The sequence below is a fragment of the Lissotriton vulgaris genome, chromosome 4_1, assembly GCF_964263255.1.
Source record: "Lissotriton vulgaris chromosome 4_1, aLisVul1.2, whole genome shotgun sequence".
In the NCBI taxonomy this organism is placed as follows: domain Eukaryota; kingdom Metazoa; phylum Chordata; class Amphibia; order Caudata; family Salamandridae; genus Lissotriton; species Lissotriton vulgaris.
Window position 1 is genome coordinate 2,078,391,962 of NC_141691.1, and position 25,668 is coordinate 2,078,417,629.

General features: G+C 46.9%; 1 protein-coding gene across 1 annotated transcript in view; it reads right to left on the bottom strand.

Moving 5' to 3' along the window:
* GRINA (glutamate ionotropic receptor NMDA type subunit associated protein 1) overlaps nucleotides 1–25,668 on the bottom strand; it is a 225,988-nt gene that overhangs the window by 21,014 nt on the left and 179,306 nt on the right. The window contains exon 6 of the mRNA XM_086966531.1: nucleotides 23,926–24,069. Coding sequence (XP_086822657.1) covers nucleotides 23,926–24,069 — 144 coding nt within the window. The remainder of the gene's footprint in view (nucleotides 1–23,925; nucleotides 24,070–25,668) is intronic.

Sequence of the window (25,668 nt, forward strand, 5' to 3'; positions counted from 1 at the left end):
CCAAATCTCTTTACCAGAACTGTGCAATTTTACCCGAATCGTCAATACCTTTAGCACTTATGTTCCTAGTAAAAGGTACCCCTGAGTTACTAAAGAGGGTCCTTAAGGGCTGCAGCACATATTGTGCCTCCCTAAGGGACACCTCTCCAAAGTAATACAGACTGCCATTGCAGGTTGTGTGTCTTGGTGCAGACCAAAGTGAAAACAAGACATGGCACGCAGCCTATGTGCCATGCCTACAGACGCTGCACGAAGGATAGGCAAGCCACCCCTACAGCAGGCCTTACAGCCCAACTGCTTCTACATGTGTGGGCATAACTTCATGAGCGGATCTGTCCTGTGCTGGTCAGTTCCATTACTGCCAGTACAAGTGAACTGGTAAGCCATTATAAAACATGTGCTGGACTCTGGTCAAAAATGAGTTGCCCAGCTACATGATGGCTTCAACTAAAACTAGGGATGCTCGGTATCAAACATATCTTATTATTAAACCCACACTGAGTCCAGTGATGGATAAATTAATACATGCACCCAGAGGGTGCTTTAGAGGTGCCCCCTGAAAACCTATAAGCCCCTGGTGTGTTGGCTGACTGCTCCTAGCTCCTAGCCAGCCTGCCACCATAAATGAGTTTCTGACCCCCAAGGTTGATGGTCTTTGCTCTCAGGAGGCGAAGAACAAAGGCTGATCAGGCGCAGTTTGTATATACCCCCTCCCACAGGATCTACTTGGAATTAGCATTCCAAGGCAGGGAGCTTCAACGAGGCCACATCCTTTGGCATGTGAATCTGGATTCACTCAGAGGAGAGGAGAGGATGCCAACCTCCTTTGTCCAGGGCCCATTTGGCGCATGGACCGATGGAAAAATTAGTAGTCAGATAGGCACGCACCCCCCTCAGGTTAGTACCACCCTAAAGGTGGGCTACCTGAAGTGGATACATCTTTACAGAGCCTGCAGTCCTAGTGATGGCAAACTTAGGAACTCTGGGACAGGGTTATGTCCACTTTCCACAGGAAAAGATCATAAAGTGGCCAGTAGCCAGTGGGCTACTGACCCCAGGGGTCAGTAGCCCACTGGCTATGCCCTACACTCCACTAACATCCTTAAATCTAGTATTCAGGGGAATCCCTGGGACCAGGAAATCAGATTCTTCCGACCTGAAAGAAGAACATGGACATAAAAAATTGCAAACAGCAAGTACAGAAGATCAGCAACTGACTTGGGGTCAATCCTGCCAGTGTGTCTGCTGTCCTCGACAATTACACCAAAGATGACATGTCCCGCAGCTGCTGTGTCTCTAAAGTCCTGGGAGAACTGCCAGCACTTCGGCCAAGAACCAGGAAGTCCTGTGGAATAGCAGAGCTGCTCCCCTGCATCCTGCAGGCACCCACAGAGACCTGAGAGGACTCTGGACAGCAGAAACTCGACACTAGAAAGCACAATGCACCCGTTGCTCCAAATAAGAGTTGAAGTGGTCCAATGGTGCCAGCGTGGTCCCCTGGCCCGCCAGAGACAAAGCCAACCTTGGACTTGCCCACTGTGGACTTCTTGACATCACCTGCAGCCTCTGTTAGCAGGCCTCCTCTACTGCGACTGCTCCTGGTGACAAAAACTGACACCTGATCACCCATCGCCCCTGGCCTGTTGAAAAGAGGACCAAAGGTGTCCCAACGTCCTGAGACTCGTGAGGCCTGAGCTTCCCATTGGTTCAGCCAGACTGGCCTTCCTGTACAAACCTGAATCTCTATCAGACTGGACGGATCTACATTGACTAACCTTAGGCACCAATGCTGTATGGCACCTCTGCACCCGGCTGTCCCAGTGAAGCCCGAGTTGACCTGTTGGTGCAGCCTTGGACCTTGCCCCACACTAACCTTAAGTCCAGGAGATTGGCCTTAAAAGTCTCTGCACTATACCTGTTAACATTGCCGCCTCAGGAAATTACACCGTCGAATTTTGAAACAAAAAAGTATTTCTATCTTGAAATGTACTTACCTGATCGTAATGATTCTAGTGCCTAAATATATATAAAGATATGTGTCATTTTTAATCAATTGGTGAGGGTCTCCTTATTGAGTCGTGTGCATAATTTTTTGAATGTGTGTGTATTTTGCAGATGTCGAACACTCCTCTCTGATAAGCCTAAAGCTGCTCGACCACACTAATCCCTAGAAGAGCACCTTGGGATTGCTAGAGCAAGGATCTGTCCACTCATAAGGGATGCCTGGACTCTGCGCAGAATAACTTCATGCTGGTGTACTATGCAAAGAGCAAGCTTCCTACACTAAAACAGCATGTCGCTACGCAATACCGGCTTAAGTCACCCAAACAAAGAACAAAGATTGACGAAGCCAAGAGGTCTGGTTTGAATGTGTCAATGCATGTAACACAGACTCCTAAAAGAATTATTTCAGAAAATCTTTCAAACATACATTAGATGATTGTTTCCCCTGACTGAATCAATTTGACCAATCAATATCAAAAACAAAATAGGAAGTAGTAAGAGGCGCACTCAATGTTGAGATTCTAATAAAAATATGTTTATATATTAATGTAAGTGTACAGTCTTTAAAAACCAATAACATATATAAATCAAAATCACTAGCAGTTTTCTCAAAGAGGTTTTTTATCAGAAAAATCATAAATAATATTAAACAGTTGAATACAGTTTCCTTGTAAGGTCACAGACATTTGTTACACTTTGTTACACAGCAAGGTTGTAAAGTATTTCCACAAGTGTTTCGAGAATAGAAGATGCATTTTTTATAACAACCACTTAAATTTCAAAGACTCTATACCTAGAGTACATGTGGTATTTTTCTCGAAGTTGTAAAGGTTGGTGTGGAGGAAAAAGTTGACGTTTCAGTCTCCTCGTGTATCAAAACTATTAGGCCATCTTCAGGACAGAAGAAATTGTATGAGACCCTTAGGTCTTCACAAAAAACAAATGTTTCATGGACATATGTTGTAGGCGCAGATCCCAACATTTTTTTAGATGGACAAGATATGACTAAATCAAATGGAAAGGTTAGGGGCACTTTTAAAAAAAAGAGAGTTAACAAGCACATCAATTTGCCGTTGTGACAGTATCTGAACAATCGGCTAACAGCAATGTGGGGGAATGGAAGAAATCAAGTGCCGCTGTACGAGGATGAACTACCACATTAACCGCATCGTCGCGGCGGCTTTTCCCGCTGTGCGCGGCATTTTCAAAAATCCCGCGTAACGTGACAAAGCCAGCTCGTCATCCGCGCAGCGCAGGTAACGCCCATGACGAGCTGGCTTTGTCATTAGCGTCGAAGGGGTTAAGCGAGTGTGAAACTTAATACAAACTACAAAGTCCTCATATTTTGGTGAGATTTTGTAGGTGATAGGTGGGAAATTCCTTTGATCTCATAGTTATTAGATAGGCGAGAAGACAAGAATAAAGTTGTGATGTTTCTGTAAGGCAATTTAAAACATTTGAACAACTTAATCACCAATTTGCTACCAAGCATAACCGTATGTAACATCAATTATGTGAGGTTATTTATTAAGGGTCTATATTGATCTTTGATGCACGAGAAATGTTTCTGTAAGTGTCTACAAGTGAAAAATAATGCCTCTACGTGCACCCATAATTGGGCTAATAACAAATGTCATTTATTCTCTTAAGATACTTTTTCGGAAGCACTTGGTATACCTTTGATATGTACTATATATTTTTCTAGTATACACTTTCTTTAAAATGTGAAAGATTGATAACACTTTTAACACTACTGTACATGTTTTAACTGTATGATTGGTGTGTATGTAGTGACCATGCTTTTATATGATCTATTAACAGTCTTGAGAAAGCAACTTGTCCAGAAAACACGTGTTGGACGTAGCAAGCAAAAATGCAAATGGAAAGTATGGAAAATTACCCGATTTATAGCGTTCATGATAAAGTGGATTTTAAACAATACATTGGCAAGATAAGAACAATTGTTACTTACTTGTAAACAGGTGGTTCTCCAGTATTGCTGTCTTTCATAGATTCACATGCGTGAATATTCCCCGTCGTTGAAGTGGGAGTTCCACGGTACATAAAATAGCAATAAATGCTAACATATACATAAGAAAAAACTAGAAGTAATACATAGCTGAACCTCAAACAATTCCTCCATAGGAATGCATGGTAGAGAAAGAAAACACTTGTAACATATCATTGTCATTATGTTAGACTAAACTACAGCCAATCAGGCGCCAGCACACTCTAGAACCTTCTCCTCAGAAGCTCAGGCCCTCAGATTTTCTTAGCACCAAAGTGACCCAGAGTGCATGAGGGGAAGAGAGCCTCTGAGGATGGGTCGCATGTGAATCTATAAAAGACACCAATACTAGAAAAGCATATATATATATATATATATATATATATATATATATATATATATATATATATACACACATACATACATACATATATATATACATACATATATATATATATACACACACATATATATATATATATATATATACACACACACATATTACCTACTGGCGGTCGCCAGTAGGTAGTTATAGTTAGGATAATTTTCAATGTTAAATCTCAACATTCTATTTTGAATAACTTTGGCGCCGGTTGACGAATCTGCCTGAAATTTTCAGGAAAATGGTCTCATGGCGGTCCGGTCCTTCCCTGAAAGTTTGGGGGGGATTCGTCAAGCGGGGGCCGAGATAAAAGGGGGGTCCCAAAACGCGTTTTCCCCATGTTAATTTCCATAGGGCGGTCGATTTCACTTTTAGCCCGAACGGCTGAATGGATTTCCACCAAACTTGGCAAAATTGTAGGGACTGGTAGCCCGATGTGCCTTTGCTATGTCTCAAGATATGTGCTCCAGTGGATTTTGAGTAATTAAGGTTCAAAAAAATATATATATCTATAGCAGCGCACCGGTACGCGCACGGGTGCGCGTACCGTGCGCGCCACGCGACTTGCGCGAGGAAAGCTGATTGGCTCTCGGGTGTCTGTAAACATTCTAAACAGTCCGGAGCGGCCGCCATCTTGTGTCTCGGTAAAATCGAGACACAAGAGGTGGCCAAAACAAAGAGGGAAATGAACATAAGGGGGCAGAGTAGACCCCCCCTGACCCCCTAGGTTTGATGTGGGGGCCATAAAAGGGCCCCGCAAGGCAAAAAAAAAAATTTTTTTTTTTTTGATTTTCGCGGGGGGAGCGCCCGGTACGCGCACGGGTGCGCGTACCGGGGAGCGTACCATGGGAAAAAAGAATGACAGTTTTAAAAGTAGCTGTTTAGAAAAAAAAATGTTTAGTTGTTTTTTTTATACATACACATACATATATATAAATGCATATGCACATATATATATGCATATATGTCTATATGTGTGCGTGTAGAGAGAGGTAGAGAGGTAGAGGTGTAGAGGTAGAGAGGTAGAGAGGTAGCGGTAGAGAGGTAGAGATTAGTAGAGAGAGAAGAAGAGAGAGGTAGAGAGGTAGAGAGTAGAGAGTGAGTAATAGAGAGTAGAGAGTGAGTAGTAGAGAGTAGTAGAGAGCAGTAGAGAGAGTAGCAGAGTGAGTAGTAGAGAGTAGTAGAGTGAATAGTAGAGTGAGTAGTAGAGAGTAGTAGAGAGTGAGTAGTAGAGAGTAGTAGAGAGTAAGTAGTAGAGTGAGTAGTAGAGAGCAGTAGAGAGTGAGTAGTAGAGAGTAGGAGAGAGTAAGTAGTAGAGAGTAGTGGAGAATATTCCAAAGTTTGGCACAGCACCACTTTCACAATGAGTCCAATCAAATCATATCACTTAGAGTACTTATTGAAGCGCTGAATCTTGGTGTATATTCAAATGCTTTTATTTTCCTTAAGTTTATGTACCACAGCCAGCCGAAACGTTTCGTTCTGTACAACAGAACTTCTTCAGGGCGTTCTTATTTCCTTCAAGTTATGTCGGTATCCCGTTGTCATATAACTAGATATTTCTTCCAAATGTTAGACGAGACATAAGTATATTCTTATTAAAAGTGACTAGGTATCAATTTTACCCACACAATTCGGGCAGACTTGAGTAATTTATAGCATCCTCAAAGTCAGTCTTTCAAAAATTCCAAAGTATAGGACATGATAATCCAAATCCAAATGTTTCTCAAGAAAAGTCATTTACAATCGTTCGGAATATCGGTGTTTGGGCAGATATGATCCAGGGACCCCCAGTATGCAAGGGGAATTAGTCCCCCCTCTACAAACATGCACGGGGGCTGCGTTGCAGAGAGGTGTAAAAAGGGTTGTGGCTTCATTACACCTCTCTGCAATGCAGTCCCCTGGCGCATACTGGAGATTCCTGGTGGGCTTTCAGGTCTTATATAGTTAGGAATTAGCATTAAAAAAACCTTTGAAATTCACTGAAAAAACCAAAGGTTTCACACCAGTTATAGTTAGGAATTAGCATTTAAAAAACCTTTGAAATTCACTGAAAAAACCATAGGTTTCACACCAGTTATAGTTAGGAATTAGCATTTAAAAAACCTATTAAATTCACTGACAAAACCAGTTATAGTTAGCTGGAAATTTTACTGACATAAAACCATTGAAATTCCCACGTTATAGTTAGTTGGACTCACTATAACTTGCGCGCCTGCAATGCACTGCTGATGACGTCACATATTACATCACTCATGACATGGTCAGTGACATCACTCATGACATCACTGATGACACCATCCAGTGAATGTGTGTCTTTCTGAAAAATACATTTGTTTTATATATGTATTTGTAAAGGTCGATGGAAGAATAAATTTTTAAATAAGTGTGTAAATGGATGTTTTTTTTAAAAAAAAATGGTTGGTTAACTGGCTTATTAAGTGTATCTTAGTGAATACATATATTAGCGAGTATTGTTTAAATATTTAAATGTTTGTATCAGTGTTTCTCTTTGTGTATAAGTGGCTGCAGGGGTTGGTGACTGACTCACTGTTTGTATGTGTTTTGAAGACAGAATATGTGCAGGACTGTATGGGTGGACGAGTGTGTATATGTGTGTGTTAGTGAGTGAATGACTGTCTCACTAGTGTCTTCATTACTAACGACATATGTTTTAATCTAGTATATGTGAGTATTGATGTATATAAGTGAGTATAGTATATATAGTGAGAGATTGTAGGAGTTCCTGTTTAAATAAGTATGTGTTTCTATAAGTGATTGTTTAAGAGAGTAAGTATGTGTAAGTTTCCTTAGAAGTAAGGTGGTAGTGTGTGTATAAATGTATATGCAAATAAATGGATGTTCAATAGTTTATGTGCATGTGTGAGTATGTGTGTGAGTAACTTTTGGATGACTGCTGATGTGTAACAGGATGTATAGGTGTATCACTACATATGATGAGTGAGTATATATATGAGTGACTATATAGAACTGTTGGTGAATGAGTGGATGAGTATATAGATGGTGGAATTACTGAATTGGTTGTTGTTACTGGTTTGGGTATCTCCATTTTTTTGAAAATGTTTGTTTCTATTTTTGAATATTTGTTTCAAGCGTTACATTACACTGAAATTAGGTCTGTCACTCTGTCACAAGGATGGTGTCATCAGTGATGTCATGAGTGATGTCACTGACCATGTCATGAGTGATGTAATATGTGACGTCATCAGCAGTGCATTGCAGGCGCGCAAGTTATAGTGAGTCCAACTAACTATAACGTGGGAATTTCAATGGTTTTATGTCAGTAAAATTTCCAGCTAACTATAACTGGTTTTGTCAGTGAATTTAATAGGTTTTTTAAATGCTAATTCCTAACTATAACTGGTGTGAAACCTATGGTTTTTTCAGTGAATATATATATATATATACACACACACACACACATATATATATATACACACACACACACATATATATATATACACACACACACACATATATATATACACACACACACACACATATATATATATACACACACACACACATATATATATATATACACACACACATATATATATATATACACACACACATATATATATATACACACACACATATATATATATATATATATATATATATATATATACACATATACATATACACACACACACACACACACACACACACACACACACACACACACACACGGAACAGAGGCTCACCTTATTTGAAAAGATGACTAAGTACTGCCTGTCCCACTGCGGTATCCGCCTCCTTGTTGGCGTCAAAGCAGTAATGCTTGGTGAAGGTGTGCCTGCTGGACCATGTCTGATGGAGTGGCACACCAGCAAAGAGGGCGGTGGATGAAGACATAGCCCTCGTAGAATGAGCCCTCACTGAAGACTGCAAAGGCTTGCCAGCCTGTTGATGGCAGAAAGCAATGGCCGAAGAGATCCAATGGGCAATCGTTAGTTTGGTGACTGGGTGCCCCTGACGCAGTCGTCCATAAGCAATGAATAGTTGGTCGGACCTGCGGAAGCAGGCAGTTCTGCTAATGTAAAATTTAAGGCATCGTTTGATGTCCAAGGAATGCAATCGCTGCTCAGCCAGAGACTTCGGCTCAGCGAAGAAAGTTTTCAAGAATACAGGTTCGTTTAAATGAAAGTCCCTAGGCACCTTAGGTAGGAAGGATGGATTGGTGGGAAGCACCACGCCGTCAGGTTTGAATTAAAGATAAGGCGGTTTGATAGTAAAGGAATGGACGTCACTCACGCGCCGAGATGAAGTCAGAGCAAGAAGAAGAGCAACCTTCCAGGTAAGGAACTTAATGTCCGCCCTATGGATGGGCTCAAACGTGAGTTCATAAGTTGCGACAGAACAACAATGAGATGCCACGATGGAGGAGGGCGTCGAATAGGCGGGAACTTCCGGAAAAGCCCTTTGAAAAACTGGCGGATAATTTTGGACGAGCAGAGGGAGGAGGAGCCATCCTGCCAGAAGCGAGAGATTGCAGCTAGGAAAACCCTCACGGTAGCATGCGAGAGTCCCAATTGAGCAAGACTCAAAACGAACAGAAGAAGCTGCTCCGTAGTAGAGTGGATTGGATGGATATTTGCTGTCAGGCACCAATGACAAAACCTTATCCACTTGAGTTTGTAAGTTTTGATGGTAGACAGAGCCCTAGCATGAGCAAGGATCTCTCTGCAGTCTTGCGAGATATTTAAGTTGGCGAACTCAAGGTGCTCAGGTTCCATGCCGACAATTGTAGAGTGGAAGGAGCCGGATGGCAAACCTGGCCCTTGTCCATCGCCAGGAGGTCTGGACAAGGACGAAGAGGGATGGGCTCGCACTGGGCCAGAAGGAGCAACTCCGAGAACCACGCCTGTCTGGGCCATCGAGGGGCAATCAATAGAATGTGGCAGGGCTGCCTCCGCATCTCCCAGAGCACCAGTGGTACCAACGGGATCGGCGGAAAGGCGTAAGCAAATAGATTGCACCAGTCGATCAAAAGGGCATTCCCGCACGATCCGGGGTGCGGATGCCAACTTGCGTAAGACGGGCATTTCCGATTCTCTGGTGTCGCAAAGAGGTCTAGCGGTGGGCAACCCCATCGATGAAACACAAGATCCAGAGTCGGCTGATGCAGCTCCCATTCGTGTGTCGACGATGTGGACCTGCTGAGGGAGTCTGCCAGGATGTTTGAAACACCCGGCGGGTGTACTGCCGTCAAGGTGATCTAATGACAGAGCCCAATCCCAAATCGACTGAGCCAGCCGAGACAAGCGTTGAGACATGGTCCCTCCCTGCTTGTTCACGTAGTTGGTTGCATTGTCCGTTTGAAAAAGCACTGACTCCCCTTGAATTACAGGAAGGAACGACTTGAGTCCAAGAAAGATCGCCATCAGCTCTAGCCTGTTGATATGCCACGAGCGTTGGGGTGGAGACCATTTGCCCTTGATGGAAAGACGGTGAAGATGAGCACCCCAGCCGTCAAGAGAGGCGTCTGTTGTGAGCATGAGATCTGGCACGTTGACGAAAAAGGATGTTCCAGTCGCCAGGTTGGTCGACTGTGCCCACCAGTACATGCCCTTTCTCATGCGAGTTATAACAGCCACTTGGTCGTTAAAAGATCCAGAGACCTGACTCCACTGTACGTCCAGTTCCTCTTGAATGGGACGGGTCCGCAGTCTGCAATGTGGGATCAGTGCAATACAAGATGATGCCATCCCCAGAAATTACTTTAACGTCTGGACAGAAACGGACTGCTTTGATTGAATGAGAGTCACTAGGCGGAGATTTTTTTTTGTCGTTCGTGGGAAACGAACGCCTTTGAAAGCATAGTGTCCAAGATCGCTCCCAAGAAAATCCTGGTTTGCGCTGGTGCAAACTGTGACTTGTCGACATTGATGGTCAAGCCGAGGGATTGAAACACTTCCTGACAAAGACGAGTGTCTAGACTTAGTTGATGGCGCGATTGAGATTTGAGGAGGCAGTCGTCCAAGTATGGAAAAATTTGGATGCCTCGGAGGCGTAGGTGAGCCACCACAGGAGCCAACACTTTCGTGAACACACGAGGGGCAGAGTAGAGTCCGAAAGACAACACCTTGAACTGATAATGTGTCTGCCCCACCTTGAAGCGCAGGTACCTGCGATGCTGTTGGAGAATTGGGACATGAAAATATGCGTCTTGAAGATCTATGGTGTTCATAAAATCCCCGCTGGCCAGAAGACGCAGAATCTCCAGTAGTGTCAGCATGCGGAAAGATTGACTCTTTAGGTATTTGTTTAGAGCTCTCAAATCCAGATTTGGACGCCACTCTCCCGTCTTCTTGAGTAGGAGGAAGAATCAAGAGTAAAAACCCTCCCCTCTCTGAGACACTGGAACCACTTCGACTGCACCCTTCTGAACAAGAAGACGGACTTGATGGTAAAGCTCCTCGAGATGGGGGGGGAGGCGGGCCAGGCGGTGGGGTATGAGGAGGGATCTTGACGAACTCTAAGGTATGACCTTTCATCACAATGTCCAGAACCCAGGGGTCTGTGGTGATGGAGGACCACTGAGAATAAAACAGAGATTCGACCTCCAACACTTTGGGGATGGCAAAACTCATTGGCGTTTGGGGGTTGATCCTCGATAGGATGACTTTCCCGTATAATGCTTTGAGGACTGCTTCAATTGGATTGTTGTTGATTGGAAGATTAACGTTGGTTGCTCTGATTGTAGGAGCGATATGGAGATTGTCCTCCTCGAAAAGTTAAAGTGCTGCGTCCCCGTGCACCTCAAAAGGACTGTTTCCGAAATTGTAAAGTGCTCAGTGATTTAGCCGTATCAGTGTCCTTTTTAATGGACTTCAAAGCGTCGTCAATGTGGGAACCAAATAGCGATTCACCATCATAAGGCATATCCAGGATCTTGGACTGGACTTCCTGCCGGAAAGAGGTGGACTTCAACCAACCCTGGCGTCGTAAGGCAGCCGCACTAGCAAACTGGCGGAAACCAGTGCCCGCAATATCGACTGCGCAGTCAATCATCTCTTCAGATGCTCTTTGTCCATCCTGGATGAGTTGCAGAGCATCAGCCTTGGAAGCGTCCGGAATGAGATTGACCAGGACAAATATGTCCGACCACATCTGCCGGTCGTAACGGCCCAAGATGGCCACGGCATTCGCCGCCCGTACTGTAGTGGAAGCCATGGTTGCGAATAGGCGCCGACCCTCTCTATCTGGAGGCGCAGTGATTGGGGACGCTGGATTACGGGCCCGACGCTGTGCCGCTTGAGTCACAACCGAATCCGGCTTAGGGTGAGAGACCAGGCATGCTGGTGAACCAGTTGGGGCCTTATATTTCTTTTCAAGGTGCGGTACTTGAATAGGTAACTAGTTCGGAGCCTGCGTGAGCTTAACTCCCTCCTTCCATATGAAATAGATTATTGGAATCGTGTGTATTTGTTTGAAAGGCTGATTTTTGAAGTCGTAGAGGAAACGGTCCTCTTTCTGTGTCCTCGGCAATTTAAAGCGCTGAGCCGCTCGATCCATCAAAAGATGAAAACTGGCAATATCGACTGGAGGGGAATCTCCAGGTTCTCCTGGTTGAGGAGAGGGCATCTGCATTTGGTAGTTGTCCCACTCTGCCATGCCGGTTGAGGCATCATTATTATCTGTGTCATCGTGGACCTCTCCGTCTTCCCGTTCTGGAATTGCCTCATCATCCGCATCCTGAGTATACACAGTAGTGTGAATCTTGACCGACGTTTGAACCGGAGGAGAAGGCGTCGGCGGCAAAGGCGGCGGAGCAGTTGGTGGAGCTGTCGCAGGCGCAGCAGGTAACGGTCTAGGAGTACCTTGAGGTGTTGGTGGAAAACGCCGGTTGTAGTCGTCCAGCATATGCTGGAGATTCGAAATCAAAGACAAAGGCAAAGTAGCCATTGGAACTTGAACAAACTGGTCTTCAGCGTGAGACTCCTGGTCGCCGCCTTCATCATCACTGCCTGAATCCTGACATTTGATGATGAGATCAGACGGACTGTGAGCCACCCCAAAAGTGTCATCCACATCATTACCAGAGTCAGAGTCAAACTCAGAGGTAGTGGCAAACATAGGTGATGGAGGCTGCAGATCTGGAGCAGACAACTGGTGGCACGACAGTGGACGGCGATGGTGTGACGAATCAGTGCCAACGGGTGCAGAAACTGAAGCAGATAGAGGCACAAGGGGCAACGAGGCAAAAGAAGATGGTGCCACCGTCGACAGTGTCGTCGACGTTATCGGTGACTGTGCTGAAATGGCTGTCGTCGAAAATGACTTTGATGAATCCAGCATCAACGGTAGGCTCGTAGGCGAAGCCGTCGTCGACGGTGCTGTCGTCGACGGAACTTTCTTAGTGGTCATAACCGTCGACGAAGTCGTCGACGCAGTAGTCACTGCTGTAGACGGAGTTCTCGTCGACGGAGGCGGTCGACGGTGTCTTCGTCGACGACGAAGACTTTTTGATGGATTTCGTCGACTATGTTGGTTTCTTCGTCAACGAGGTGATAGGAATCGTCGACGAGACAGTCTGAAAAGCCAAAGAAACTCGTCGATGTAGAGGCCGTCGACGAGCTGAAAGCTGACGTTGTTGTCAGTGTCGTCGACGATGTATAGACTGCAGATCTCGTCGTCGGAACGCTTGTAGACGCTCCCGTCGACGACGAAGCAAGTGAGCCGAAGACGCCTGAGAGCCAGGTCTCGTGGGCGCAGCCGTAGTAGTAGCTGGTGTGGACACCTCAGAGGTCAAAGGTAGGGCCAGTTTCTTCTTTTTAAGAAAAGGAGAAGGCATATCCTGCACACTACCACGTTTAGAGGCTGAAGATGAGGGTCTAGATTGAAAACTCTCAGCATCAGACAGAACGGAATCCTTGTCTTTAAGACGTTGGAGCCAAAGGAGGAGACGACCCTCTCTGTCCTTTAGAGTCTTGTTAGAAAAGGTTCTAAAAACTTGCAGCTGCCAACTTCATGCTCAGGATAGAGACAATAAATAAATTTCTTGTGGGGGTCTTCTTTTAAAAAGACGCAATTTCCCACAAGAAGAGCAAGGTCGGAATAAAGACTTCTTACTTGACATGATGAAAGTTCAGGAAACCAGAAGCAGTAGAGGAAAAAACTGAGCAGAGCTCAGGGAGACTCTCTTCACACGACGTGCGGTAGGAAATCGGAGGGCCTGAGCTTCTGAGGAGAAGGTTCTAGAGGGTGCTGGCGCCTGATTAGCTGTAGTTTCGACTGACATAATGGCAATGATATGTTACAAGTGTTTTCTTTCTCTACCATGCATTCCTATGGAGGAATTGTTTTAGAGGTTCAGTTATGTATTACTTCTAGTTTTATCTTATGTTATGTTCTCACATATATGTATATTTTACCATTTATTGCTATTTTACGTACCATGGGACTCCCACTTCGACGACGGGGAATATTCAAGAACGTGAATCTATGAAAGACACCCCTAATACTGGAGAAACGACTTTGTAACTTGAATACCCTCCAAGGTGTTACGGTTTGTCTGTTATACCATATAGAAGTGCACTGGGGGTAGTGAGTGTAGGTGGGAGGTGTAGCACCAAGCAGTCTTGTTTATCCATAGTTTTGTAGACAATTAGGTGATGAAGTCTCAAACCAGTGGCAGAGAGGTGGCTGAACATGTACTCTATGTATATTATTAGCAATAGGTCAGTTTGGAAAAACACAGACCTAAACAACACTTTCTACCACACTGTTTTTAATTTGACTCAAGCACCGGCTTTCTTCCTCATAAAGGTAAGGCCAGCCTCCGCTTTATGCGCGATACCCAATATCGTAAACCACGGCTGGGGTAAACTATTCCCACTATTTTTTGGAGTCCTCGTGATGAATGTGCTGCTGTGGTTTTACAGCTCCTGGAAAATATCATCCGGAAGCCAGCACAGACCTCCTTTGTGGAGTCAGCTTAGATATGGCTACTGTGTCGAGTGCTCAGACCTGTGAGAAATAAAATGTACTCATTTTTTTCCACTAATTTCAAGAAACGTACACTCTGTGATCTTTTGACAAATCTTGGTTGTTCAGGAAACCCAGGAACATTATAATAGTCAGTGGTATGGGGCAGGCACCTCTGCACATCTCTTGCCAGCTTTCTTAATGCCAATGTGATGTCCTCACAAGCAAATTATGATTCCTCAAGATGAATTGGGTGGCCGCTGGGTTGTCTGAGGAGGTAGGTGGTTGCTGTAGTTAGTGGACTGGTGATTGCTGGAGTCCACTGAACTCTGCATGTGTGCTACGCAAGATGGTAATTTCCGTAAGGTACAGCCCGTGCCTACACATCTCCCTTCTGGTTTTTCCCATACTAGGTAAATAAGAGTGCAGCCTCCTCCTATTGACCAGGTCTGGTACCTAGAGGAGGATAAGATACTGGCCTTCCTCAGTCACTGCCATTGCCAGATGCAGTCTGGAGGTCCCGTGTCCGTTCCATCATTTTTTTTCCTCTCCATCTTTGTTCCGCTCTCACTCGGTGGAGCGCTTTCATTTATTTCTTACTAAAGCGAAGAACCCTACTAAAGGAGCCCTCCACCAATCCAGCGAACCAACCAAGCCATCACTCATATTACGCCTTTCCCTCCCTAGCCAATATACTGGATAATCAATAATAAACCGGTATCTCTTTATTTGAAGGCAAATGATATTGAACCCCTCTCAGTCTGGTGTCAGGGCAGGGGACAGCACTGAAACTGATCTCCAGGCAGCCACAGAGGAGTAGGATGAGTTTGGATAAGGAAAAACCAGCTGCCCTCATCCAACTTGCTCTCTCAGCAGCCTTCGATATGGTCTCCCAAGCAACTGTAATCAGAAGACTGCGTGAGATTGGGATCTTTTCCAAAGTTTTAGCCTGGTTTAACTCGTTTGGGTCACAGAGAACTCAGGCACTATATCTCCCGCCTTTACCGCAGGGCTATTCATCACAATGCAGAGTCCACTAGAACTCGATTCTGCAAGTGTCTGAGGCCAATTGATCTCTGGATGAAACCGAATTGGCTCCAAGTTAATAGGGACAAGAGTGAGATTGTCCGGTTGATGGCAAGGGCAACAGGATATGGATGGACGTGTGGTGACCATCTGAGCTCGTTATTGTTCCAACTCCGAAAAAGGAGGCAAGAAAACTGGGCATTCCGATAGACAACGCAGTGAGCAAGAAAGCACAGATCTCAGAGGTCTGTGGGTCCTGTGTGTGCTTTGGAACATTTTTTGTGGATCCCCTTACACTGCAAGAAGATATTCACGCAGGGCCTAATCACCAGTCGCCTGGATTATGTTAATGCTCTGTAAGGCATTGATGATTTCCTGCTGCCAAGTCTTCAAATCATGCACAATGTGGCAGCCAGACTGGTTTGTTGTCTACCTCCTAAAGCACAAGTTACTACTTGTGTAACGATATAGCTGTAGGAGACATTAGTTAGTGATAGATTTCTTACCTCAGAATATCCCCAGGTGTCAGACTGGATCCGGAAAGTTTTGCTTAGCAGTACCCCTGCTTGTCAGTAGATGGCGTTCTGCGGCTCCACATCTGTCACTGGCATCGTAAGCGCCAAGATGAATCAAAGAGACTATTTAGGCGTCACCCATGAGCGCTTAGTCCGTTCTGTACACGAATTTCCGCGCCAGAAACGCAGAGCCATGCAAGATACTGACCACAGGTGCACAAAACTAGGGCCCTGAAGGGGATGACCTTAACTCTAGTAATCAGTTCGCAGAACGGGGAGGATGGGCGGGCGGTAAGGAATCTATCACTAACTAATGTCTCTTACAGATATATTGCTACACAAGTAGTAACTTGTGCATCTGAAAGAGACACGTTAGTGATAGATTCCTTACCTTAGAATAGATACCCCAGCAGTACCAACCCCGGTGGTGGGTCTGCAAACAAGATTACACCAAAAAGTCACGGAGCACAGAACGGCTAAAAAAGCAGTCTCTCCAGACCTGACTGTCAAGGCAGTAGTGCTGGGTAAACGTGTGCAGCGAGGCCCATGTAGCAGCCTGACAAGTGTTCTGCAAGGGAGTTCTGCGTCCCAAGGCAATAGTGCCTGCCGTTGCCCTGGTGGAATGGGCATGCAGTCCCAGAGGAGGCTCTTTCTTAGCCAAGGAGTAAAATGCTTTGATGCACAGAATGACCCACCGGGAGATGGTTCGCTTGTGCACAGCCTGAGCTTTTTTGGCACCCACGTATCCAACAAAGAGCTGGTCATCCACCCGAACCGTTGTGTACGCTGTAGATAGAAAGCGAGCGCCCGCTTTGGGTCCAGACGGTGGAGCCTCTCCTCCTCCCTAGAGGGATGCGCAGGCGGAAAGAAGGTGGGCAAAGTGATGGTCTGCCCGATGTGGAAGAGCGTGAAAACCTTTGGCAAGAAAGAAGGACAGGTCCTCAGAACTACCTTGTCTGGATGAACAGAGAGGAAAGGAGGTTTAGAAGAGAGAGCCTGGTGCTTACTCACCCTTCTGGCAGAGGTGATAGCTACCAGGAAAGCCGTCATGAGAGTGAGAAGATGTAAGGGACAGTTATGAAGGGGCTCAAAAGGAGCACACATCAGAAAGGTCAAGACAAGATTCATGTCCCACTGTGGCATTATGAAAGGTACAGGTGGAAACGTATGCGTAATGCCTTTGAGGAAACGGTTAACAACCGGGTACTTAAAAAGAGAAGGCTGATCTGGAAGCCGTAGAAAGGCGGAGATGGCCGAAAGATAACCTTTGACAGTGCCCAGAGCAGAGCCCTGCTGGGCCAAGGAAAGGGGAAACAGAAGAACTTCGGAAAGAGGGGCTGAAAGGGGATCCACGGCCTTTGCTGTGCACCATGCCACAAGTTTGTTCCACCTGCAGGCGTATACCGTCTTAGTGGAGGGAAGCCTGGTTGCCAAAATAACATCACAGACTTTGGGAGGAAGGTCGAAAGCTGTCAACTGTCGCCGCTCAATCTCCACACATGGAAGTGGAGGCTGGACAGGTTCGGGTGAACGACCGCCCCTTGCTCCTGCGACAGAAGATACTCCTGAAGAGGCAGACGGAGCGGGGGTCTGACCGTCATGCTGAGTAGCTCGGGATACCAGTATCTTCGTGCCTAGTCCGGAGACACAAGGATAACTTGGGCCCGGTTGCGCCTGATCTTCTTCTGTACTCTGGGCAGAAGTGGTATTGGCGGAAAGGCGTATAACAGACCACAACTCCACTCGCAACGAAAGGCATAACCGATTGAGTGACGCCTTGGAAATTCCAAGGCGCAGAACTAATGACATTGCGCGTTCTCTTCGGCGGTGAATAGATCTAACCAAGGCTCTCCCCACTGCTGAAAGAGACCTTGCGCCACATCCGAGTTCAACCGCCATTCGTGATCCATCAAGCACCGGCGGCTGAGTTCGTCCGCCCTGGCGTTCAGAGAACCTGCCAGGTGTTGAACCACCAAGGTAATGCCTTGATGTTGCAGCCCAGTCCAGAGGCGCATAGCCTCCTGACATAGGGTCCAGGACCCCACACCGCCCCGCTTGTTGCAATACCACATGGTGGTCTGTGAACACCTGCACCACACTTCCCCGGACAGAGGGAAGGAATGCTTTCAGTGCAAGGCAGATCAACCGAAGCTCCAAAAGGTTGATATGGAGCCGGGACTCCGTCGGAGACCAGAGGCCTCTGATCTCCGCCTCTCCCAAGTGGCCTCCCCAACCTAGGAGGGATGCATCCGTCACCACTGTGTGTTCCAGTTGGGGAAGGGAAAGGGATATGCCCCTGACCCAATCTCGATTCTTGAGCCACCACTGCAATTGTTGAGCAGTGACCTCCGAGATCTGGACATGTTGCCCTGATGTTGCGCCCACTGGAACTTCAGGTCCCACTGCAGAGTCCGCATATGCCATCTGGCATGCGTCACCAGCAGGAAGCCATCAGGCCCAGGCGCCGGAGGGTCAACCTGACTGAAACCAGGGAAAGAGGCCGAAAGATTTGAATCATAGCCTGAATATCCTGGACTCGCTGCTCGGGAGGATAAACCCGAAACAGCGTCGAATCCAGAATCGCTCCGATGAAGGGGAGCTTCTGAGAGGGACTCAGATGCGACTTCGGCACGTTGATGGAGAACCCGAACAGATGCAGGAGGTCAGCCAGAGTCTGAAGGTGGCTGACGACTTCCTGGGGCAAGCCCGCCTTCAACAACCAGTTGTCTAGGTAGGGGGAAGACTGAAACCCCTGACCTGTGCAGATGGGCTGCGACCACCGCCATCACTTTCGTGCTCACCCGAGGGGCGCTGGTAAGGCCGAAGGGGAGCACAGCAAACTGAAAATGCTCCTGGCCTACCGTGAACCGCAGGTAACGCCGGTGGACCCGCAGGACGGGGATGTGAAAATAAGTGCCCTGCAAGTCCAAGGCTACCATCCAGTCTCCAGGGTCGAGGGCAGCCAGGGCCTGAGCCAGAGTCAGCATTTTTAATTTCTCCTTCCGGAGGAAGCGATTGACGTCCAGGAGGTCTGGGGCGCAGACCCCCCTTGTCCTTCTTGGGGACCAGAAAGTAGTGGGAATAACAACCGCACCCTTCTTCCTGCCCACGAACGCACGAACGCACTTGATGGCCCCCTTGGCCAAGAGGGCCGTGACCTCTCGTTGGAGAAGAAGCAAATGATCCCGATGCGGTGGCCCAGAGGTGGCATGGCTGGAGGGGAGGATTGATAGGGGAGGGAATAACCCTTGTGGATTATTTGCAGCATCCATTTGTCCGATGTGATATCGCGCCAGTGGGGGAGGTGGTGGCGGATCCTGCCACCCACCGGCATGGTGTGCTCCACAAAGCACGGACTAGGAAGGTTTGGAGGAAGGAGCAGCGGGGCTGGAGGTGGACTGACCCACGCGCCTATTCCCAGCCCCGCCCCTGTGGAAGCCGTGGCCACGGCCACGCTGAGGCTTGTTCTGCACAGGCTTGCTTGAGGAACGTGCCTGGGTGCCTCTGCCCTGGCCACGAAAGGACCGAAAACCTAGAGTGGCCGGGTTCTTAGCAGAAAAACCCAAGACTTGGCCGTGGCCCACGTGTCCTTAAAACGAACCTAGTCTAACGCAACCAAGCGTGACGACGCAACGCCACCGTTGTAGACATCGCCCTGGCCAACGAGTCTGCAGTGTCCAAACCACACCGAATGGCGAACTTAGCCGCATCCTTCCCTTCAGCAATCGCCTGAGAATGGACAGCCTGGACCTCCTCAGAACACTGAGGCAACACCTGAGCAACGGTATCCCACACTGTGTGAGTGTAGCGGCCCAACACGCAGGCGGTGTTCACTGACTGCAGCCCCACGCTGGCCAGAGAACAACCACTTACAGTAGGAGTCCTTATCCGGTGGAGCTGTGGGAAAGGCACTATGCAACGTCGAGGCTTGGATGATCAGACTCTCAGGCGTGGGATGGGTGGTCAGAAAGGCAGGGTCGCCAGGCGCCGGCGTCTGGTAACATTTCTATCCACTGGTGCCCTTGTGGCTGACCGCGACCAAGTGCCCAAGAGGACGTCGGTAAGGGCTGCATTGAAGGGAAGCAACGGCTCCGATGAAGTAGACACCATTTGGAGCACCTCGGTGAGGAGGGTGGTTTTGAGGGCCACTATGGGGAGGTTGAGGTTAAGGGCATCAGCAGCCCGACGGCGCACCATTGTGTAGGAAGCGCCCTATTCCTTCGTAGGTGGGGGAGAGGCGAACCCCAGGTCAGCAGAGACATAGAGATCGCCGGCGTCCCCCAGGTCGTCCACCCAATCCTGCTCAGAGTCAGACTGCCGGGCCAGGGGGTCCTCGGATCCTTCCCAGTCCTCCTCCACCTCTGGCACCTGAAGGGCCGGTCGTGGCGGCAGGGCCAGAGCCAGAGAAGGGACGAACGGCGTCAGGAATTGCGCAGAGAAAGGCGCTGCCTCCCAATGCGGATCCCAGGTCGGAACAAAATGGTCCTGGAACCGGGGCAAGGGCGGAAGGAATGGCACACAATGCGGTGCAGAGGATGGAGCCGAGGGCGCGCCGGCGGGAGCCCGAGGCCTAAAAAGGCGGTCCATGGCAGCAAGAAACTCTTGCACCTGTTTGGGAGTCGCCGACGGACCCAGTAGGGCGGGTAGACCGTGGGACTCCCAGGCTCCAGAGGAGCCGTAGGGGCGGAGCCCCTGTCCTCCTCGTCCACCTCCGAGGAGCGACCGGGGGGGGGGGGACGTCAGAGAGAGAACACGCTTCTTTGACTTCTTTTTATGGCATTGCTTACCAGAGTCCGAAGGCGAAGACTTGGAACCCAAGGAACATGGCTCCTGTCCCGCAAACGGTCCCGGGAACGGCCTCTAGACCCGGAGCGGCAGTGGGATGAAAGCCGGACCTCCAGCAACTTCCAGCGCTGCTCCAGCAAGGCCTTCACTCCCTCAGGCCTTTGGGGCCATGGCTCGGCAGTCCCTGTTAGTCTCCAGGCAGTAGAGGCAAACATTGTGGGGGTCCGCCACCGACATTAAAGCGGCAGGCCCCACAAGACTTAAAGCCAGGCATCCCTATGTGCACCAGGAGAGAAAAAAAAAAAGAGGGCGGCAAAAGTGTCAAATGTAGTCAAAAAAGTGACTAAGGTACTTGCTTAATCCGGATCTGCTGTTGCTGGCACGGAGAAAGAACTGACGTCAGCGCGCATGGGTGGTGCCTAAGTAGTCTCCGTGACGTCATCTCGGCGCTTACGATGCCAGTGGCGGACGCGACGCCGCAGGAAGCCACCTGACACGCAGGGGTACTGCTAAGCAAAACTTTACAGATCCAGTCTGACGCCTGGGGATATTCTGAGGTAAGGAATCTATCACTAACGTGTCTTTCAGATAGGACATCTTGCCCCAATCTCAGATAACTGCATAGCCTGCCATTCTTTGGCATGTTCATAGAGCTCTGTACACAGGTGACCCTCGTTATCTCAGTAGCAGAGTCCGTTTAAACATCCCCCACCAAGGTTCATAGGCCATCCACCCTGACCCTGGCCATTCCTCGTCATATTATTCAAGTTAGGAGGGCAGTCCTTCTTTTACATATTTAGCCGCTTGGCAGTGAAGTAAACACTCAACTGCAATTCGTGCGTGCTAGAAAGTAGATCTATTTTTTTAAATGCTAAAAACCCAGCTTTTAAGGCAGTAGTTTGTGTGAATGGCCTAGTTGGACCATTATGTGAGCTCTCAGCACTGGGATACTCCCTAGGGCAGAGGTTCTTAACCTGTGGTCCTCAAAGCCTACTCAGGAGGTCCGGGACTGCTTACAACATTAAATAATATTAAAAGATTAATACAGTGTATATAACTAAGAAGCAAAATGTAAAGTTGGAAAGGTTGTGTAAATGTACAAGAATTTACAAGTTGAGGCTTAAAATTAAGTTCCTATCCTCAGATTGATTCATGGGAGCAGTGCAGGAAGGTCCAACAGACTCTAGTTTGGACAATGAGTGACCTCAGTTGACTTTAGAACAGTTCCAACCTTTCGATTTAAATGTTAATGTACTTGATTCTGAATTTAAATAAAATATATCATTTGTGTATTTGTTGGTAAATGCTTGTTTCTGTATTTTAAATTATAATCATAAAAAATACTTGGGCCGTGATACCAGGCATACAGCAATGCCTAAGTGGAGGTCCCCAGTTTCCAATAATAATTCCGTGGGGGTCCCCGGAGCCTAGCAGTGATTAAGTGGGGGTCTGCAGAAGTCAAATGGTTAAGAACCACTGCCAGAGGGACTGGCATTGGCACTCTACAAACCCCCCCTTACATATCCGAACACACAGCCTTCCTCTCCCACCATCCTTCACATAGGCACACTAGCCTGACACTGTCCACGAATTACAGTGGCTGTTGGACTCTGGATTCCAGCAACTGTACTTCAGTGAGCCGAGCAATGATTGGACAACGGGTCATCCTCCCCCAACATAGATACACCACACTTATGACTGCCTAGAAGGACTTTGTAGAACCTGGTCTACCAGGGTACAGCTTTTAGGTCAGAAAGATGCCTGTACTCCTAACACTCTGGAGAAGTATGCTTTATGCCTGCAATTTCTGGCTGTGATTCTGATCACCAGACATTATTTTCAAAAGGTGTAATACTATTTTTCTTTCTGTCTGAGTACTCTGTCCCACTGACCTGTGGTGCAAACTGAACACATACATTTTCAACTTTACGCAGCTCCATCCAAAGATACTCCATTAGGTTACCATTGGCCATAGAACTCAGCGTTAAGTTGATATCTAGTGCCTAGCACTAAGGAATTACAAAAACGTAAGGTATAAATTAGGTTTAGAAAGTTTGAGCCATTCTTTTCAATATGTATTCTGACTTTCAGTGTAGACTATTTTACTTACCGGTAATAAATCCTTTACTTAAAAAAAAAAAAAAGAGAGTTGGGGCCAGATGTATGATGCTTGCATTTTGCGACTTGCAAATTGTGTTGCTTTGCGACTCCCAATTTGCGAGTCACTAAATTAAATGTACAACAGTGTCACAGACACTGTTAGTGATTCCCAATGGGGTTGCACATTGCATGCCTCATCAATATTCATGAGGCAATCACAATTTTCGACCCCATTGGGAATGGCTAACACTCCCAGGGATGGTGGCCTGCTGGGGTCAGTAGACCACCATGTCTTTGACTGCTTTTTACATAAAGCAGTTTTTTTTTAAATGCCACCCATTTTCCTAAAATGTAAATGGGATGCAATTAAAAAAGAAACATGAAACCCTTGTTTAATTTTTTAAGGGCAGGCAGTGGTCCCTGGGACCACTGCCTGCTCTTAAAATATTTTTGCTCCCATTCACAAAGGGGAAGGAGTCCGCTGGGACCCCTTTCCGTTTGCGAATGGTTTACCACATACTAGAAGTAGGTGCCAAACTGCGAGTCTTTTGCGATTGCAAATGCGGTCGCAAAACAATGGTACATACCATTTGGACTCGCTATTAGGATGGGACGCCCTTGGCACGCCCCTTCCTCATAGCAAGTCACAAACACTATTTTGAGTCTGTGACACGCAAAATAGCATTGGTACATACCCCGCCGTTTTTTGTTCGCAAAAGGGCCCTTAGTGCCTAGATATTGAAGTTATTCCTGATTATTTCAAGCGTTCCACTGTCTGAATTACATGCCCCGCCACCATTGGCATTCAGCACCGACTGCTGAACCCTGCTATCATGAGAGTCACGTGCTAGACGAAAGTACTTGATCATTCAGTTTGAGTGGAATGATGCGGTCCCCCCCCACCTCCCCCTAGGACAGCAGTAGTAAAGTCCAGTAACCCTAACAGGTATACCTCGGTAAGAACAGACTGTCTCTGGACACCCAGAGAAGAACTTGCAAAGATAAACCCATTAAATGCGCACTTGGGTTCCTGGTCTCGCCTGTAGAGTATTCTACGCCTTTCCCTTTGGAATGGTCATGGTCACCCCTCGAATAATTCCCTGTTGGTGGATGTGCATTTGAGGGTCAGAACATTCTTAAAAGATACTCACACAAGTGAAGAGCAGAGCACCCAGCGAGGCATACACGATCTGCAGGATCTTGTTTCGGATGAAGATGCAGAGGATGGAGAAGACTAGCAGCACGATCAGGCAGACCATCATCACGCCCATGCATGAGGTGAAGTCGTACTTCGTCTAAAAACAAAATAGCGGCATATTAAATCGCCCTCGCTCTCTAGGCATGAGACGCTGGTCTCTCTGTACAATTGAGACTTGTGGATAGTAACTTTGCATCTCTCAGGTGTGCGATGATTCACCAGTGCCATCTCTTGGGATTCCCCCGGCTTATGCAGTCCGAAACATCCCCATAAAGACATTCTAGCCCACCCTTGTTCCACACCAATACCTTTCTTTCCAATGAAACCAGCCTACACCGGACATCTTCAGTCATACTCATAGGTCACCTTCTCCTGTGTCCGTGTAGCGATTCTCTTATTTAACAATCAATAAGAACAAGTTACTCTTTCTCGTGGACACGCTATCGACCTGCAGATTTCTCATCTTTCAATTATAACACTGCGTCTGTCCATTATGGAGATGAAAACACAGAGCCACAATTATTCACCAATCCTCCTTTTTCCACGCCCCCAGATGACAGAAACATTATGGACAATATTGATGTGATAACTGGCCCTAAGCAAATTTAACTTGGAAACATATACGTTCCAAAAGTACAGAACACACAACAGGTTGGGGGAAATGGGGATGGGCAGTGAGGATTTTAGCTATATTGTATTCACCGGAAGGCTTACGTTACATACCGTGTAAGCATCTATTAGTTGCATGTAGTGCTGTAGATTCACATGCTGTGTACACTCCAGCCATCTGGCTGGGACGTTTATAACTCGAAGTTTTTTGAGTCACGAGATCCAGAGACGACTCATGTTCGAGGTAACGCATATGCTCCTCTGCTCCACCTTCAGATTGTTTTTCGGATATCAGGTGCAATTGTAGTGGCGCTAAGTAGTGTTTATAGTGATGGCCATGCATCGTGAATGAAAAGAAAGAGAAGAATTCAAATATGGACTTATTATCTGAAACAACCAGTGACTTCCGGTGGTAGGTGGGCGCATGTGAATCTACAGAACTACATGTGACGAATAGATGCTGTTAAGGTAAGTAACATAATGCAGTCGTAGCATGTGTGGCTGTAGATATACATGCTGTGCATAGACTGTTGTCCCCATGCGATGTCTAGTCACTGGGTGTTGCAGAGGCTTCTCAGTACTGCTTATCCTATATATGTCTGTAGGTGTGCGAGGACATCCACACAGTGGTGCTTGGTAAATGTGTGAGGAGTTGACCAAGTAGCTGCTTTACAAATGTCATCTATGGGAAAGTTCGCTAAGAAAGCCACTGACGCACCCTTCTTCTTAGCAGAATATGGCCTTAGCGAGGGACCGGCAGGGTCCTTCTGGCTTCGGTATAGTAAGTTTGAATGCATTTGATTATCCATCTAGCGATACCCGCTTTGGATATAGTGGAACCCTGTCTGTGGTTACAGATTGCTACAATCAGTAGTTGGGTTTTCCTAAATGATTTAGTTCGGTCATTGTAGTACAGTAGTGCTCTATTAACATCTAATGTCCAGAGTGCCCTTTCAGCTAACGATCCATCCTGGATTGAGAAAGAAAATTGCCAGCTCAATGGCTTGATAGACATGAAAGGCGATATGCAAAAATGCTGGATTTGGTCTTAGGGCTACCCTGTCTGATGCATTTAGAAGAATGGCTG